Source organism: Tachyglossus aculeatus, chromosome 6, assembly GCF_015852505.1.
Source record: "Tachyglossus aculeatus isolate mTacAcu1 chromosome 6, mTacAcu1.pri, whole genome shotgun sequence".
Taxonomy (NCBI): Eukaryota; Metazoa; Chordata; class Mammalia; order Monotremata; family Tachyglossidae; genus Tachyglossus; species Tachyglossus aculeatus.
In genome coordinates this window covers 13,605,159-13,619,472 of record NC_052071.1, presented here as the reverse complement: position 1 = coordinate 13,619,472, position 14,314 = coordinate 13,605,159, and the positions used below count along the sequence as shown (strand labels likewise).

The 14,314-nt window shown below is 49.1% G+C and overlaps 1 protein-coding gene across 1 annotated transcript in view; it reads right to left on the bottom strand.

The window, feature by feature from the left end:
• The window catches only part of ATP7A (ATPase copper transporting alpha), a 94,872-nt gene that overhangs the window by 22,212 nt on the left and 58,346 nt on the right, over positions 1-14,314 (bottom strand). The window contains exons 12-16 of the mRNA XM_038748138.1: positions 13,570-13,724; positions 9,959-10,093; positions 5,930-6,124; positions 5,140-5,322; positions 2,859-3,072 (exon numbers count right to left, since the gene is read on the bottom strand). Of these exons, the coding sequence (XP_038604066.1) occupies positions 2,859-3,072; positions 5,140-5,322; positions 5,930-6,124; positions 9,959-10,093; positions 13,570-13,724 (882 nt within the window). The remainder of the gene's footprint in view (positions 1-2,858; positions 3,073-5,139; positions 5,323-5,929; positions 6,125-9,958; positions 10,094-13,569; positions 13,725-14,314) is intronic.

The following is a 14,314-nucleotide window of genomic DNA, read 5'->3' as shown; positions in this document are numbered from 1 at the left end:
CATTTCTGTAATTTATCTATTTGTATTCACATTTATCAATCAATCAATCAATCAATCAATCGTATTTATTGAGCGCTTACTATGTGCAGAGCACTGTACTAAGCGCTTGGGAAGTACAAATTGGCATCACATAGAGACAGTCCCTACCCAACAGTGGGCTCACAGTCTAAAAGGGGGAGACAGAGAACAGAACCAAACATACCAACAAAATAAAATAAGTAGGATAGAAATGTACAAGTAAAATAAATAGAGTAATAAATATGTACAACCATATATACATATATACAGGTGCTGTGGGGAAGGGAAGGAGGTAAGACGGGGGGATGGAGAGGGGGACGAGGGGGAGAGGAAAGAAGGGGCTCAGTCTGGGAAGGCCTCCTGGAGGAGGTGAGCTCTCAGCAGGGCCTTGAAGGGAGGAAGAGAGCTAGCTTGGCGGATGGGCAGAGGGAGGGCATTCCAGGCCCGGGGGAGGACGTGGGCCGGGGGTCGATGGCGGGACAGGCGAGAACGAGGAACGGTGAGGAGATTAGTGGTGGAGGAGCGGAGGGTGCGGGCTGGGCAGTAGAAGGAGAGAAGGGAGGTGAGGTAGGAGGGGGCGAGGGGATGGACAGCCTTGAAGCCCAGGGTGAGGAGTTTCTGCCTGATGCGCAGATTGATCGGTAGCCATTGGAGGTTTTTGAGGAGGGGAGTAATATGTCCAGAGCGTTTCTGGACAAAGATAATCCGGGCAGCAGCATGAAGTATGGATTGAAGTGGAGAGAGACACGAGGATGGGAGATCAGAGAGAAGGCTAGTGCAGTAGTCCAGACGGGATAGGATGAGAGCTTGAATTAGCAGGGTAGCGGTTTGGATGGAGAGGAAAGGGCGGATCTTGGCAATGTTGCGGAGCTGAGACCGGCAGGTTTTGGTGACGGCTTGGATGTGAGGGGTGAATTATCACCCCCTCTAGACTGAGAGCTCGCTGTGGACAGGGAACGTGCCCACTGACTTTGCTATGTGGTTTCCTCCCAAGCGCTTAGCACAGTGCTCTATAAACCGTAAGCGCTCAATAAGCGTTCGATTGATTGATTGACAGCTTATTTTATGAATATGTTTTGTTGTCTGGCTCCCCCTTCTAGACTGTGTGCCCGCTGCTGGGTAGCGACTGTCTCTATATGCTGCGAACGTGGACTTCCCAAGCGCTTAGTACAGTGCTCTGCACACAGTAAGCGCTCAATAAATACGATTGAATGAACGAATGAATGAACCCGGCCCCCGCCCCACTGTCCCCCAAGCTGTCTGCTCCGGGGTGAGGAGCAGAGATGGAGGCCCCTGACTAAGAGAGGCAGCGTGGCTCAGTAGGAAAGAGCCCGGGCTTTGGAGTCAGAGGTCATGGGTTCAAATGCCGGCTCTGCCAATTGCCAGCTGTGTGACTTTGGGCAAGTCACTTCACTTCTCTGGGCCTCAGTGACCTCATCTGTAAAATGGGGATTAAGACTGTGAGCCCCCCGTGGGACAACCTGATCACCCTGTAACCTCCCCAGCGCTTAGAACAGTGCTTTGCACATAGTAAGTGCTTAATAAATGCCATTATTATTATTATTATTATTATTAAGCCCTCCTTTCCTCTCCTCCCACTCCCTTCTGTGTCACCCCGACTTGCTCCCTTTATTCATCCCCCCCACAGCCCCACAGCACTTATGTCTGTGTCACTAATTTATTTTTTATATTAATTTCTGTCTCCCCCGCTAGACCTTAAGCTCACTGTGGGCAAGGAATATGTCTGTTATATTGTTCTCTCCCAAGTGCTTTGTACAGTACTTTGCATACAGTTAAGTATTCAATAAATACGACTGAATGAAGGAATAAGTGTACTCTCCCAAGAGAAGCAGCGTGGCTCGGTGGAAAGAGCCCAGGCTTGGGAGCCAGAGGTCCTGGGTTCTAATCCCCTCTCTGCCACTTGTCAGCTGGGTGACTTTGGGCAAGTCACTTAACTTCTCTGTGCCTCAGTTACCTCATCTGTAAAACGTGTTAGGATGTTTGGTTTTGTTCTCTGTCTCCCCCTTTTAGACTGTGAGCCCACTGTTGGGTAGGGACTGTCTCTAGATGTTGCCAACTTAGACTTCCCAAGCGCTTAGTACAGTGCTCTGCACACACTAAGCGCTCAATAAATACGATTGATGATGATGATGTCGCCAACTTGTACTTCCCAAGCGCTTAGTACAGTGCTCTGCACACAGTAAGCGCTCAATAAATACGATTGATTGATTGGGGATGAAGACTGTGAGCCCACGTGGGACAACCTGATCACCTTGTATCCTCCCCCCCATCAGCACTTAGAACAGTGTTTCGCACGTAGTAAGCGCTTAATAAATGCCATCATCATCATCCCAAGAGCTTAGTACAGTTCTCTGATACAGTAAGGGTTCAATAAATGATGGAGGGCTACATTTCTTTTCCCGACTAAGCCCTCATCTCCCCTCCCCACACCCACCCCACCACGTCGCCTATGTACTTGGCTGTGTATCCTTTAAGCGCTTTGATCCTCCCCCAATCCCATGCACTTATGTACATCTCTTTACACTCTGCCATCTCCCCTCTCTGTAATTTATTTTATGTCTCTTTGCCTCTGTAGACTGTAAGCTCCCTGTGGGCAGGGATCGTGTCTACCGACTCTTTTATTGTACTTTCCCAAGCGCTTAGTACAGTGCTCTGCACCCAGTAAGTGCTCAGTAAATACCAGTGATGATAAATACAACTGGTTGACCACCCGAACCCGCAAAACTGATTTTTGCTCCCGGCCCCGGCTTTTGGGATGGGAAAGTCAGCCGCCCGCCCAGCCCTCACAGATGGCACTGAAAAAAACGATGAGGACATACAGAGCGGCGGGGCGTCGATGATCAAGGAAGACGGGGCCGGCTGCTCCGGGCTGGCATCGATGTGCACGAGGGATGCGTTCTTTAAGTTCTTCTCCTCGATCTTCCAGTTGCTCTTGGTCAGCAGGGCTTCGATGTTGGAAACTTTACAACTTATGCCACAGCCTGGAACCACCTGAAAATCGGAGCAGGTGCCCAGGGTCTCGGTCCTCAGCTCCTGATAAATGACCAACAAACACACCAACGCTGAATGTCTCCCTATGGCATGAGGAACGTCGATAATCAATCAATCAATCATATTTATTGAGCGCTTACTATGTGCAGAGCACTGTACTAAGCGCTTGGGAAGATATTCGCATCGCCGCTGCCACTTGCAAACTTTATTACCAACCAGCAGGTTTCTGCCACGGTTGCACTTCGGCCAGGGTGAATGAGGTAAGAGTCAAATGCCTCGATTGAGGGTGAACTATTAGTCAGGAGGAGATAAGGGAATAATAATAATAATAATGGTGGTATTTGTTAAGCGCTTACTATGTGCCAAGCACTGTTCTAAGCGCTGAGGGGGATACAAGGTGGGAGGAGAGGAAAGGAGGGCTTAATAATAATAATAATAATAATAATAATGGCATTTATTAAGCACTTATTATGTACAAAGCACTGCTCTAAGCGCTGGGGAGGTTACAAGGTGATCAGGTTGTCCCACGTGGGGCTCACAGTCTGAGTCCCCATTTTCCAGATGAGGGAACTGAGGCCCAGAGAAGTTGACTTGCCCAAGGTCACGCAGCTGACAAGTGGCAGAGCCGGGATTCGACCCCATGACCTCAGACTCCCAAGCCCGGGCTCTTCCCACTGAGCCACACTGATTTCCACAGCTCCTGACTCAGACGTGGACTCTGGTACCCCGGGAAATTCCGGAGAGTCAATTCAGGTCTCCTCCCGGTTACGCGGAGGACGCCCGCCGGCTAAATCTTCGTAATAAGGTCACCAGGGATCAGCACAGATAAGATCATTATGGGCAGGGAATGTGTCTGCTTATTGTTATATTGTAATAATAATAATAATAATAATGGTATTTGTTAAACTGTTCTAAGCGCTGGAGAGGTTATAAGGTGATCAGGTTGTCCCTTGGGGGGGCTCACAGTCTCAATCCCCATTTTCCAGATGAGGGAACTGAGGCCCAGAGAAGTGAAGTGGCTTGCCCGAAGTCACACAGCTGACAAGTGGCGGAGCCGGGATTAGAACCCATAACCTCCGAGTCCCAAGCCCGGGCTTTTACCACTGAGCCGCACTGCTTCTCTCTCCCAACCGCTTAGTACAGTGTGCTGCACACAAGCACTCAATACAAATGATGAAAACAGAACCCACACTGATTTTTTTGTCTTTTATGGTATTTGTTAAGTGTTTACTGTGTTACAGGCACTTTCTAAGCGCTGGGGTAGATTCCAAGTAATCAGGTTGGACACAGTCCTTGTCCCATGTGGGACTCACACTTTTAATCCCCGCTTTACAGATGAGGTAACTGAGGCCCAGAGAAGTGAAGTACCTAGCCCAAGGTCACAGAGCAAAGGAACGGTGGAGTCAGGATTAGAACCCAGGTCCACATGATGCCCAGGACTCTGATTAGAGCAGTCCCTGGAACACGGCAATTCCGATCTGGCAAGGATTTGGGGCCACCCCTCCGACCTCCTCCCTCTGTCCCCTGCTTCCGCTCATGAATATAATCTGGGTTGGGAATAGCGGGAAGACGAGAATACGCAGAAAAATCTAGAAATGACAACTACTGGAGTCCTTTAGATTGTAAGATTATCGTGGGCAGGGGATGTGTCTGTTTACTGTCCTCTCCCAAGCGTTGAGGTAGGTGCTCGGCGCCCAGTAAGTACTCAATAAATACAACTGAACGCATACTAGAGAGGTGAGAACATTTGGTCTTAAAAAACTGCCACAGAAGAGTTGAGCGCGGGTGCGATCTGCCCATCTCATAATCCAGGTTGGCCACTGGGTTGTTAACAAATAATAATAATACTAATATATTTATTATAGAATTTGTAAAGCACTTACTATGTGCAAGGCACTAAGTGCCGGGATAGATAGAAGGTAATCAGATCGTCCCACGGGAGGCTCACAGTCACTGTACCGAGGAGGTCACTGAGGCCCAAAGAAGTGAAATGACTAGTCCGAGGTCACAGAGCAGACACGATGCGGAGCCGGGATTAGAACCCAGGACTTCCGACTCCAAAGCCCGTGCTCTTCCCGTTAGACCACACTAAACAGGCGATGGTTGTACCTGCTTGCAGTACTTGGTCACGGCGGCCCCGAGAGGGTGTTCGCTGTTGCTTTCTGCCGTCCCCACTATAGCCAGCATCTTGTTGCGGGACATCCTGTTACTTTCCACTAACACCTTCACGTGATTCACAACTGGGGTCCCGTGGGTTATGGTTCCGGTTTTATCAAACACCACCACCTTCACCTGTAAGAGAGGGGGAAAAAAATAAAATAATAAAATGAACGAATTTGCGGCACGCTTTGTCCCAGCGCCTCCCCGCGCGAGACCGTGAGGTCGTGGTGGGTGGGGAACGCGCCTGTTTATTGTCGTATTGTCCTCTCCCCAGCGCTTAGTACAGTGCTCTGCACACAGTAAGCGCTCAATCAAATATGATTGAATGAAAGAACTAGATAGGGCTTCCGCATTCTGTGAAACAAATCGCTGTTGCTGGGTTCGGGGAGGGGAGGAAAAGGGGAAGAACGGCGAATTCGGAAGACGGATTAGCTGCTCGGGATCAGGCTTGGGACTACTCGGTGAAAGGCATGGCCTAGTGGACAGAACACGGGCCTGGGAAGCCGAAGGTCATGAGTTCTAATCTCGACGCTGCCGCTAGTCTGGGGTGCAACCCTGGGCAAGTCACTTCACTATGCTTCAGTGACCTCATCTGTAAAATGGGGATTAAGAGTGTGAGCCCCACGTGGGACAGGGATTGTGTCCAATCCGATTTGCTTGCATTCCCTCCCCCAAAGCGCTTAGTACAGTGCCTGGAACACAGTAAGCGCTTAACCAATACCACAGCTATTAGCCTTACCTTATGGGCCATCTCCAGGGGCTCGCCACCTTTGATCAGGATGCCATTCTGAGCCCCTACCCCAGTGCCCACCATCACAGCCGTCGGGGTGGCTAAGCCCAGGGAACAGGGGCAGGCGATGCACAGGACTGTGATAGATGCTTGGAAGGCAAACCGGATGATCACTTCGGTCCGGGAGATGCTCGTGTTGTAGCCCTTTGGAAGACAGAAGGGCACAGGGTTGGTAAAGCCATTCACTCATTCAATCAATCGTATTTACTGAGCGCCTACTGTGTGCAAAGCAATGTACTAAGCACTTGGGAGAGTCCAAAATAACAATATAACAGACACATTCCCTGCCTACAATGAGCTCACAGTTTAGAAGGGAAGACAGACATTAATAAAGCAATGGATCAATCAATGCACACTTGGGAGAGTCCAAAATAACAATAACAGACACATTCCCTGCCTACAGTGAGTTCACAGTTTAGAGGGGAAGACAGACATTAATATAAATTATATATATATATATATATATATATATGTATATATATATATATATTTATAATATAATTATATTTATGTGGAAAGTGGAAAGAGCCCGGGCCGAACCTAGGCCTGGGGGTCAGAGGATGTGGGTTCTAATCCCGGCTCTGCTGTGTGACCTTGGATAAGGCGCTTCACTTCCATCGGTCTCAGTAACCTCATCCGGAAAATGGGGTTAAGACTGTGAGCCCCATGTGGGACAGGGACTGTGTCCAACCTAATTATCATGTATATGATATATATGTATATGACATGATATGTATATGTATGTTGCCAACTTGTACTTCTCAAGCGCTTAGTACAGTGCTCTGCACACAGTAAGCACTCAATAAATACGATTGACTGATTGATTGATGTATCCACCCCAGCGCTTAACAAATACCACAATGATTATTATTATTCATCCTTGAACGATGCAATGAGCTCCCCCCCAATCTCCCCGCACCCCAGATTACTCCCTGGCGGTGTCAGACGCTTTAGGAGGGGCGTTCTCTGCATCCGACCCCAGCGGCGGGTACCGAGGATGGGCGCTCAGCACATAGCCTGCTGGTCCGGAAGAGTAAATGGGCAACCCAAAGAGCCTCGCTTAGATCCCGGGAGGCTTGGGCTCAATTCCTTCTCAAAAACGGAGCCAGTTTTAGAGCCGGGGACCGGAACCTCCGATTTCACTATAGGGTGTGAGGATTATGGGCTGCTGTTTCTGTTTAGAAAGTTAGGAAAACCTGGGACTGATTGTATGCATTCCTTCATTCAATCGTATTTATTGAGCGCTTACTGTGTGCAGAGCGCTGTACTAAGCGCTTGGGAAGTACAAGTTGGCAACATCTAGAGACGGTCCCTACCCAACAGCGGGCTCACAGTCTAGAAGGGGGAGACAGGCAACAAAACAAAACATATTTACAAAATAAAATAAATAGAATAAAAATGTACAAAACTGTATTCCTTCCCCCGCTAGAGGAGTTGAGACCTGCCATCAATCTGGGTGAGGAAGAGGAAGGGTGTTTCAGCGAGCGGGGTGGGATCTGTGAAGCAGCGAAGCAGCGTGGCTCAGTGAAAAGAGCCCGGGCTTTGGATTCAGAGGTCATGGGTTCAAATCCCGGCTCCGCCAACTGTCAGCTGTGTGACTTAAGTCACACTTAACTTCTCTGTGCCTCAGTTCCCTCATCTGTAAAATGCGGATTAAGACTGTGAGCCCCCCCGTGGGACAACCTCCCCAGCGCTTAGAACAGTGCTTTGCACACAGTAAGCGCTCAATAAATGCCATCGTTATTATTATTATTATTATCATCTGTGGGCAAAAAGGTCATGGGTTCCAATCCCGGGTCCGCCAAATGTCAGCTGTGTGACTTAAGTCACACTTAACTTCTCCATGCCTCAGTTTCCTCATCTGCAAAATGCGGATTAAGACTGTGAGCCCCCCGTGGGACAACCTCCCCAGCGCTTAGAACAGTGCTTTGCACATAGTAAGCGCTCAATAAATGCCATCGTTATTATTATTATTATCTGTGGGCAAAAAACCGGGAAAGAAAGTTGCTCAAGCCGAGTGGCAAGGGCCTGGATTCTTGAGATGCCAAGCTGATGAGCCCGAGGAAGGACTGGGGCCTGTTATGGCCAGAGGAAACGGTGACTTCCTCATCTGCAGAGACGACTCGAGCGGATTTTTCCCAAATCCCATGAGCCTCCCAGCAAGGCGAGCGGAATGTCGCTGCTAGCTAAGGGAGACGCGGAGTGGCTTAAGTGGATAGAGCCGGGAGCTGGGAGCCAAAAGGACCCGAGTTCCGATCCCAGCTCCGCCACGTGTCTGCCGTGTGATCCTGGGCAAGTCACTTCACTCCTCTGGGCCTCAGTTACCTCATCTGCAAAATGGGGATTAAGAGCGGGAGCCCCCCGTGGGCCAACCTGATCACCTTGTAACCTCCCCAGCGCTTAGAACAGTGCTTTGCACATAGTAAGCGCTTAGTAAATGCCATTATTATTATTATTAGTGACAGGGAATGTGTCCAGCCTGACTAACTTGTTTAGAGAAGCGGCGTGGCTCAGTGGAATGAGCCCGGGCTTTGGAGTCAGAGGTCATGGGTTCGTATCCCAGCTCCACTAATTGTCAGCTGTGCGACCTTGGGCAAGTCATTTTACTTCTCTGTGCCTCAGTTACCTCATCTGCAAAATGGGGATTGACTGTGAGCCCCAACGGGGGACAACCTGATCACCTTGTAACCTCCCCAGCGCTTTGAACAGTGCTTACACATAGTAAGCGCTTAGTAAATGCCATGATTATTATTATTATTAGTGACAGGGAATGTGTCCAGCCTGACTAACTTGTTTAGAGAAGCGGCGTGGCTCAGTGGAATGAGACCGGGCTTTGGAGTCAGAGGTCATGGGTTCGTATCCCGGCTCCACTAATTGTCAGCTGTGTGACCTTGGGCAAGTCACTTCACTTCTCTGTGCCTCAGTTACCTCATCTGTAAAATGGGGCTTGACTGTGAGCCTCACGGGGGACAACCTGATCACCTTGTAACCTCACCAGCGCTTAGAACAGTGCTTTGCACATAGTAAGTGCTTAATAAATGCCATCATTATTATTATTACCCCAGTACTCAGAACAGTGCTTGGCACATATTATGCGCCTAATTCACCTGTCCACATGTTTTGTTTTGTTGTCTGTCTCCCCCTTCTAGACTGTGAGCCCGTTGTTGGGTAGGGGCTCTCTATATGTTGCCGATTTGTACTTCCCAAGCGCTTAGTACAGTGGTCTGCACACAGTAAACACTCAAATACGACTGAATGAATGGATAATGAGTGTCAGTATTATTATTATTATAGTTAAGCAAGCCGGGGCACTCACATGTGGGAAAGAGGGTCTTTTAAGGAAAACCTGGAAGATCCTTGAGGGCAGGAATCATGTCTACCAAATCTACTGGATGGTATTCTCCCAGGTGCTTACTGCAATGGTCTGCACATACTAAGCGCTCAATAAATACCACTACTTGGTTGAAATCTCTTGGACAACTCTGATGCCTGAGGAAAAACCCATGTAAAAAACACTTTTGAAAATACCAACGTACACTAGGGATCTTCTGAGTCCCTGGGCGGGGGGAACCAGGGCTGCTTGGAGCGCAAGTCTTCTTATTCGTTTTAATCTCACAAAAGTCCATCTCCTGGGCTTAATATATAGCTGGTTTGATGTGCTGCTGGACTATAATTTGGGGGTCCCATTAGTGGCCCAGTTTTGGACACTTTCTCTGAAGGGAGTTTGGCTCCCTGACTAGCAAGAGTCTCGTGCTTATTTAAGCTCTTTTTCCCCCCCCTAAACTTGTATGACTCCGGACTGTCAAAAGAACGCGTATTTACGGGGCGGAAAGAGGCTTCCAGAGATCAATCTGCCTGCCAACCGAAAAACCAACACCACCAGAAACCGTCCCTAACATTGAAAAGCACGGGCCCTCGCTTTAGGGGGAAGAGAGGAGTTATGCCCAAAATACTGCCAACGTTTGGAAAGTCGCTTACGGGGAAGTAGGCTTCCACGATTTCAAAATTCACAAATCCAATCACGATCCACACCAGGAGGGTAATGACGGAAACGGCGACGATGAAAGGAACAAAGTAGCCGCTGAGTTTGTCCGCAAACTGCTGGATGGGAGCCTGTAATGCACAAAGGGAAGAGGTGACGCCTCTGTTCGGAACCTGCCTTTCTTCTGAGGAAGGAGAGGATGCCATTCCCTGCGGGGGGAAGGACAGGCAGTAGAGGAAGGACACAGTATCATCTCCCTCCCTCTCCCTCCCAAACTGTCCTTAATTTTGGGGGGGCACTGTATGCCCCATGGAGATTTTATCGGGGGTACGGAAGAGCACAGTCGGGTGGAAAGAACATGGGAGCCTTGAGTTCTAGCCCCAGCTCTGTCGCTGACCGGCTGGGAGACGTTGGGCAAGCCACTGAACCTCTCCGGCCTCAGCTTCCTCGTCCAGAAAATAATAATGATGGTATTTGTTAAGCTATTGTTACCTGTCTACTTGTTTTGTTCTCTCTCCGCCTTCTAATCAATCAATCAATTGTATGTATTGAGCGCTTACTGTGTGCAGAGCACGGTACTAAGCACTTGGGAAGTACAAGTTGGCAACATATAGAGACGGTCCCTACCCAGCAGTGGGCTCACAGTCTAAAAGGGGGAGACAGAGAACAAAACCAAACATACTAACAAAATAAAATAAATAGAATAGATATGTACAAGTAAAATAAATAAATAAATAAACAGAGTAATAAATATGTACAAACATATATACATATATACAGGTGCTGTGGGGAAGGGAAGGAGGTAAGATGGGGGGATGGACTTCCCGTTGTTGGGTAGGGATTGTCTCTATCTGTTGCCTAATTGTACTTTCCAAACGCTTAGTACGGTGCTCTACACACAGTAAGCGCTCAATAAATACGATTGAATGAAGTGCTTATGTGCCAGGCACTGTGCTAAGCGCTGGGGTGGATACGAGCAAAATCGGGCTCGACACAGAAAATGGGGATTAGAGGCCTGATGGGACAGGGACTGGATCTGATCCTTCCCTTCCCCACAGCACCTGTATATATGTATATATGTTTGTACATATTTATTACTCTATTTATTTATTTTACTTGTACCTATCTATTCTATTTATTTTATTTTGTTAGTATGTTTGGTTTTGTTCTCTGTCTCCCCCTTTTAGACTGTGAGCCCACTGTTGGGTAGGGACTGTCTCTATATGTTGCCAACTTGGACTTCCCAAGCGCTTAGTACAGTGCTCTGCACACGGTAAGCGCTCAATAAATACGACTGATTGATTGATTGATTACCTTGCTTCAACCCCAGTGCTTAGCACAAGTGCTTGGCACGTAGTATACCTGCTTATTAAATACCCTAGATACTGTTGTCACGGCAGAGCCGCTCTGTGTCCCAAGCCGTCTCTCGCAGATGACAAAGGGGTGGGCAATTCGGCCCGCTTTGCCCAACTCGGGAAGATGTCCCCTGCACCCAACGGCGACCCTGGGCCCAGAACTGAATCCGGACAGGGTCAGAGGGAAGCTCTGCAGTCTTAGGCTTAATATGGCAGAGAACGATTCACTCAATTCCCTTGCCCCCTCCTACCTCACCCTCGCTGCTGGCCCGCTACAATCCAGCCCACCCTTGGCTCCTCAGCGTGGCTCAGTGGAAACAGCCCGGGCTTTGGAGTCGGAGGTCGTGGGTTCAAACCCCGGCTCCGCCATGTGGCAGCTGTGTGACTTTGGGCAAGTCACTTCACTTCTCTGGGCCTCAGTTACCTCCGCTGTAAAATGGGGATGAAGACTGTGAGCCCCCCGTGGGACAACCTGATCACCTTGTAACCTCCCCAGCGCTTAGAACAGTGCTTTGCACATAGTAAGCGCTTAATAAATGCTATTATTGTTATTATTATTATTACCCTTTTCACTGTGCCTCCACCTTGCCACCGACCCCTCTCCCTCATCCTGCCTCTGGCCTTCCCTTCCTCTTCACACCTGAAGTTACCTCAGCTGTAAAATGGCGATTAAGACTGTGAGCCCCCCGTGGGACAACCTGATCACCTTGTAACCTCCCCAGCGCTTAGAACAGTGCTTTGCACGTAGTAAGCGCTTAATAAATGCCATTATTGTTATTATTATTACCCTTTTCACTGTGCCTCCACCTTGCCACCGACCCCTCTCCCTCATCCTGCCTCTGGCCTTCCCTTCCTCTTCACACCTGAAGTTACCTCAGCTGTAAAATGGCGATTAAGACTGTGAGCCCCCCGTGGGACAACCTGATCACCTTGTAACCTCCCCAGCGCTTAGAACAGTGCTTTGCACATAGTAAGCGCTTAATAAATGCCATTATTGTTATTATTATTACCCTTTTCACTGTGCCTCCACCTTGCCGCCGACCCCTCTCCCTCATCCTGCCTCTGGCCTTCCCTTCCTCTTCACACCTGAAGTTACCTCAGCTGTAAAATGGCGATTAAGACTGTGAGCCCCCCCCCCGCCCCGTGGGACAACCTGATCACCTTGTAGCCTCCCCAGCACTTAGAACAGTGCTTTGCACATAGTAAGCGCTAAATAAATGCCATTATTGTTAGTATTATTACCCTTTTCACTGTGCCTCCGTCTTGCCACCGACCCCTCTCCCTCATCCTGCCTCTGGCCTTCCCTTCCTCTTCACACCTGAAGTTCCCTCATCTGTAAAATGGGGATTAAGACTGTGAGCCCCTCTGTGGGACAACCTGATCACCTTGTAACCTCCCCAGCGCTTAGAACAGTGCTTTGCACATAGTAAGCGCTTAATAAATGCCATTATTGTTAGTATTATTACCCTTTTCACTGTGCCTCCACCTTGCCACCGACCCCTCTCCCTCATCCTGCCTCTGGCCTTCCCTTCCTCTTCACACCTGAAGTTCCCTCATCTGTAAAATGGGGATTAAGACTGTGAGCCCCTCCGTGGGACAACCTGATCACCTTGTAGCCTCCCCAGCGCTTAGAACAGTGCTTTGCACGTAGTAAGCGCTTAATAAATGCCATTATTGTTATTATTATTACCCTTTTCACTGTGCCTCCGTCTTGCCACCGACCCCTCTCCCTCATCCTGCCTCTGGCCTTCCCTTCCTCTTCACACCTGACAACGATCGATCGATCGCTCTCCCCACCTTTGAAAGCCTTCCTGAAGGCACATATCTCCTCCAAGAGGCCTTCCCTGACTAAGCCCTCATTTCCTCTTCTCCCAACCCCTTCTGTGTCACCCTTATCCGCTCCCTTTATTCACCCCCACCGTACTGATATATAAGTCCGTATTTTATTGATCAATGCCTGTCTTTCCTTCTAGACTGTAAGCTCACTGTGGGCCCAAGTGCTCAGTACCGTGCTCCGCGTACAGTAAGCGCTCAATAAATACAGCTGATCGATGGACTGAGAATGGCGAAGGGACATCACCGAACAAGTATACAGTAAGCGCTCAATAAACACAGTTGATTGATGGGCTGAGAATGGCGAAGGGACATCACTGAACAAGGACCCGTTCTTCTGAAACCTGGAATCCGGTGGAATAGGGGAGTGTAGGCGTTTTCGGTTCTTCTTGCCCGCAGGCGGGGAGGGTGGGGTTTACCTTTGATGTCTGAGCCTCCTCCACGAGTTTGACGATTTGGGAGAGGGTTGTGTCTGCTCCGACGTGGGTGGCCCGGATGAGCAAGGACCCGTTCTGGTTGATGGAGCCGGCAATCACCGTGCTGCCGGGCTTCTTGGTCACCGGCATGGCTTCCCCTGGAAAAAACAAAGAGGGACGCAGCTTAGGGGGAGCTGCGGATCTCCAAGAGGCCTTCCCGCTTTTCCTCATCTTCCCCTCCCTTCTGCATCACCCTGCCTTGTTCCCTTAGCTCTTCCCCCTCCCAGCCTCGCGGCACTTCTGTACGTATCTGTCATTTTATTTGTTTGTATTGATGTCTGTCTCATCCACTCTAAACTGTGCACTCGCTGTGGGCAGGGAATGTCGCTGTTTATTGTTGTATTGTACTTCCCCAAGCTCTCAGTACAGTGCTCTGTACACAGTAAGCCACTCAATAAGTACGACTGATTGAATGAATGAAGGAAGGAATGACCCTGGGTCCCTGTGTGGGGGGACAAGGGTGTTGCATAAAGGCAGAAAACCAAGCTGGGACCTCCAAGCCCCGGCAGAATAATGAAGAAAGAACCCTGAGACTGAAAAAATCCCAAAGGATGTCGACTCCGGGGAGACTCCATAATAATAATTATGATGGCATTTGTTAATAATAATAATAATTTTGGTATTTGTTAAGCGCTTACTATGGGCAAAGCACTGTTCTAAGCGCTGGGGAGGGTACAAGGTGATCAGG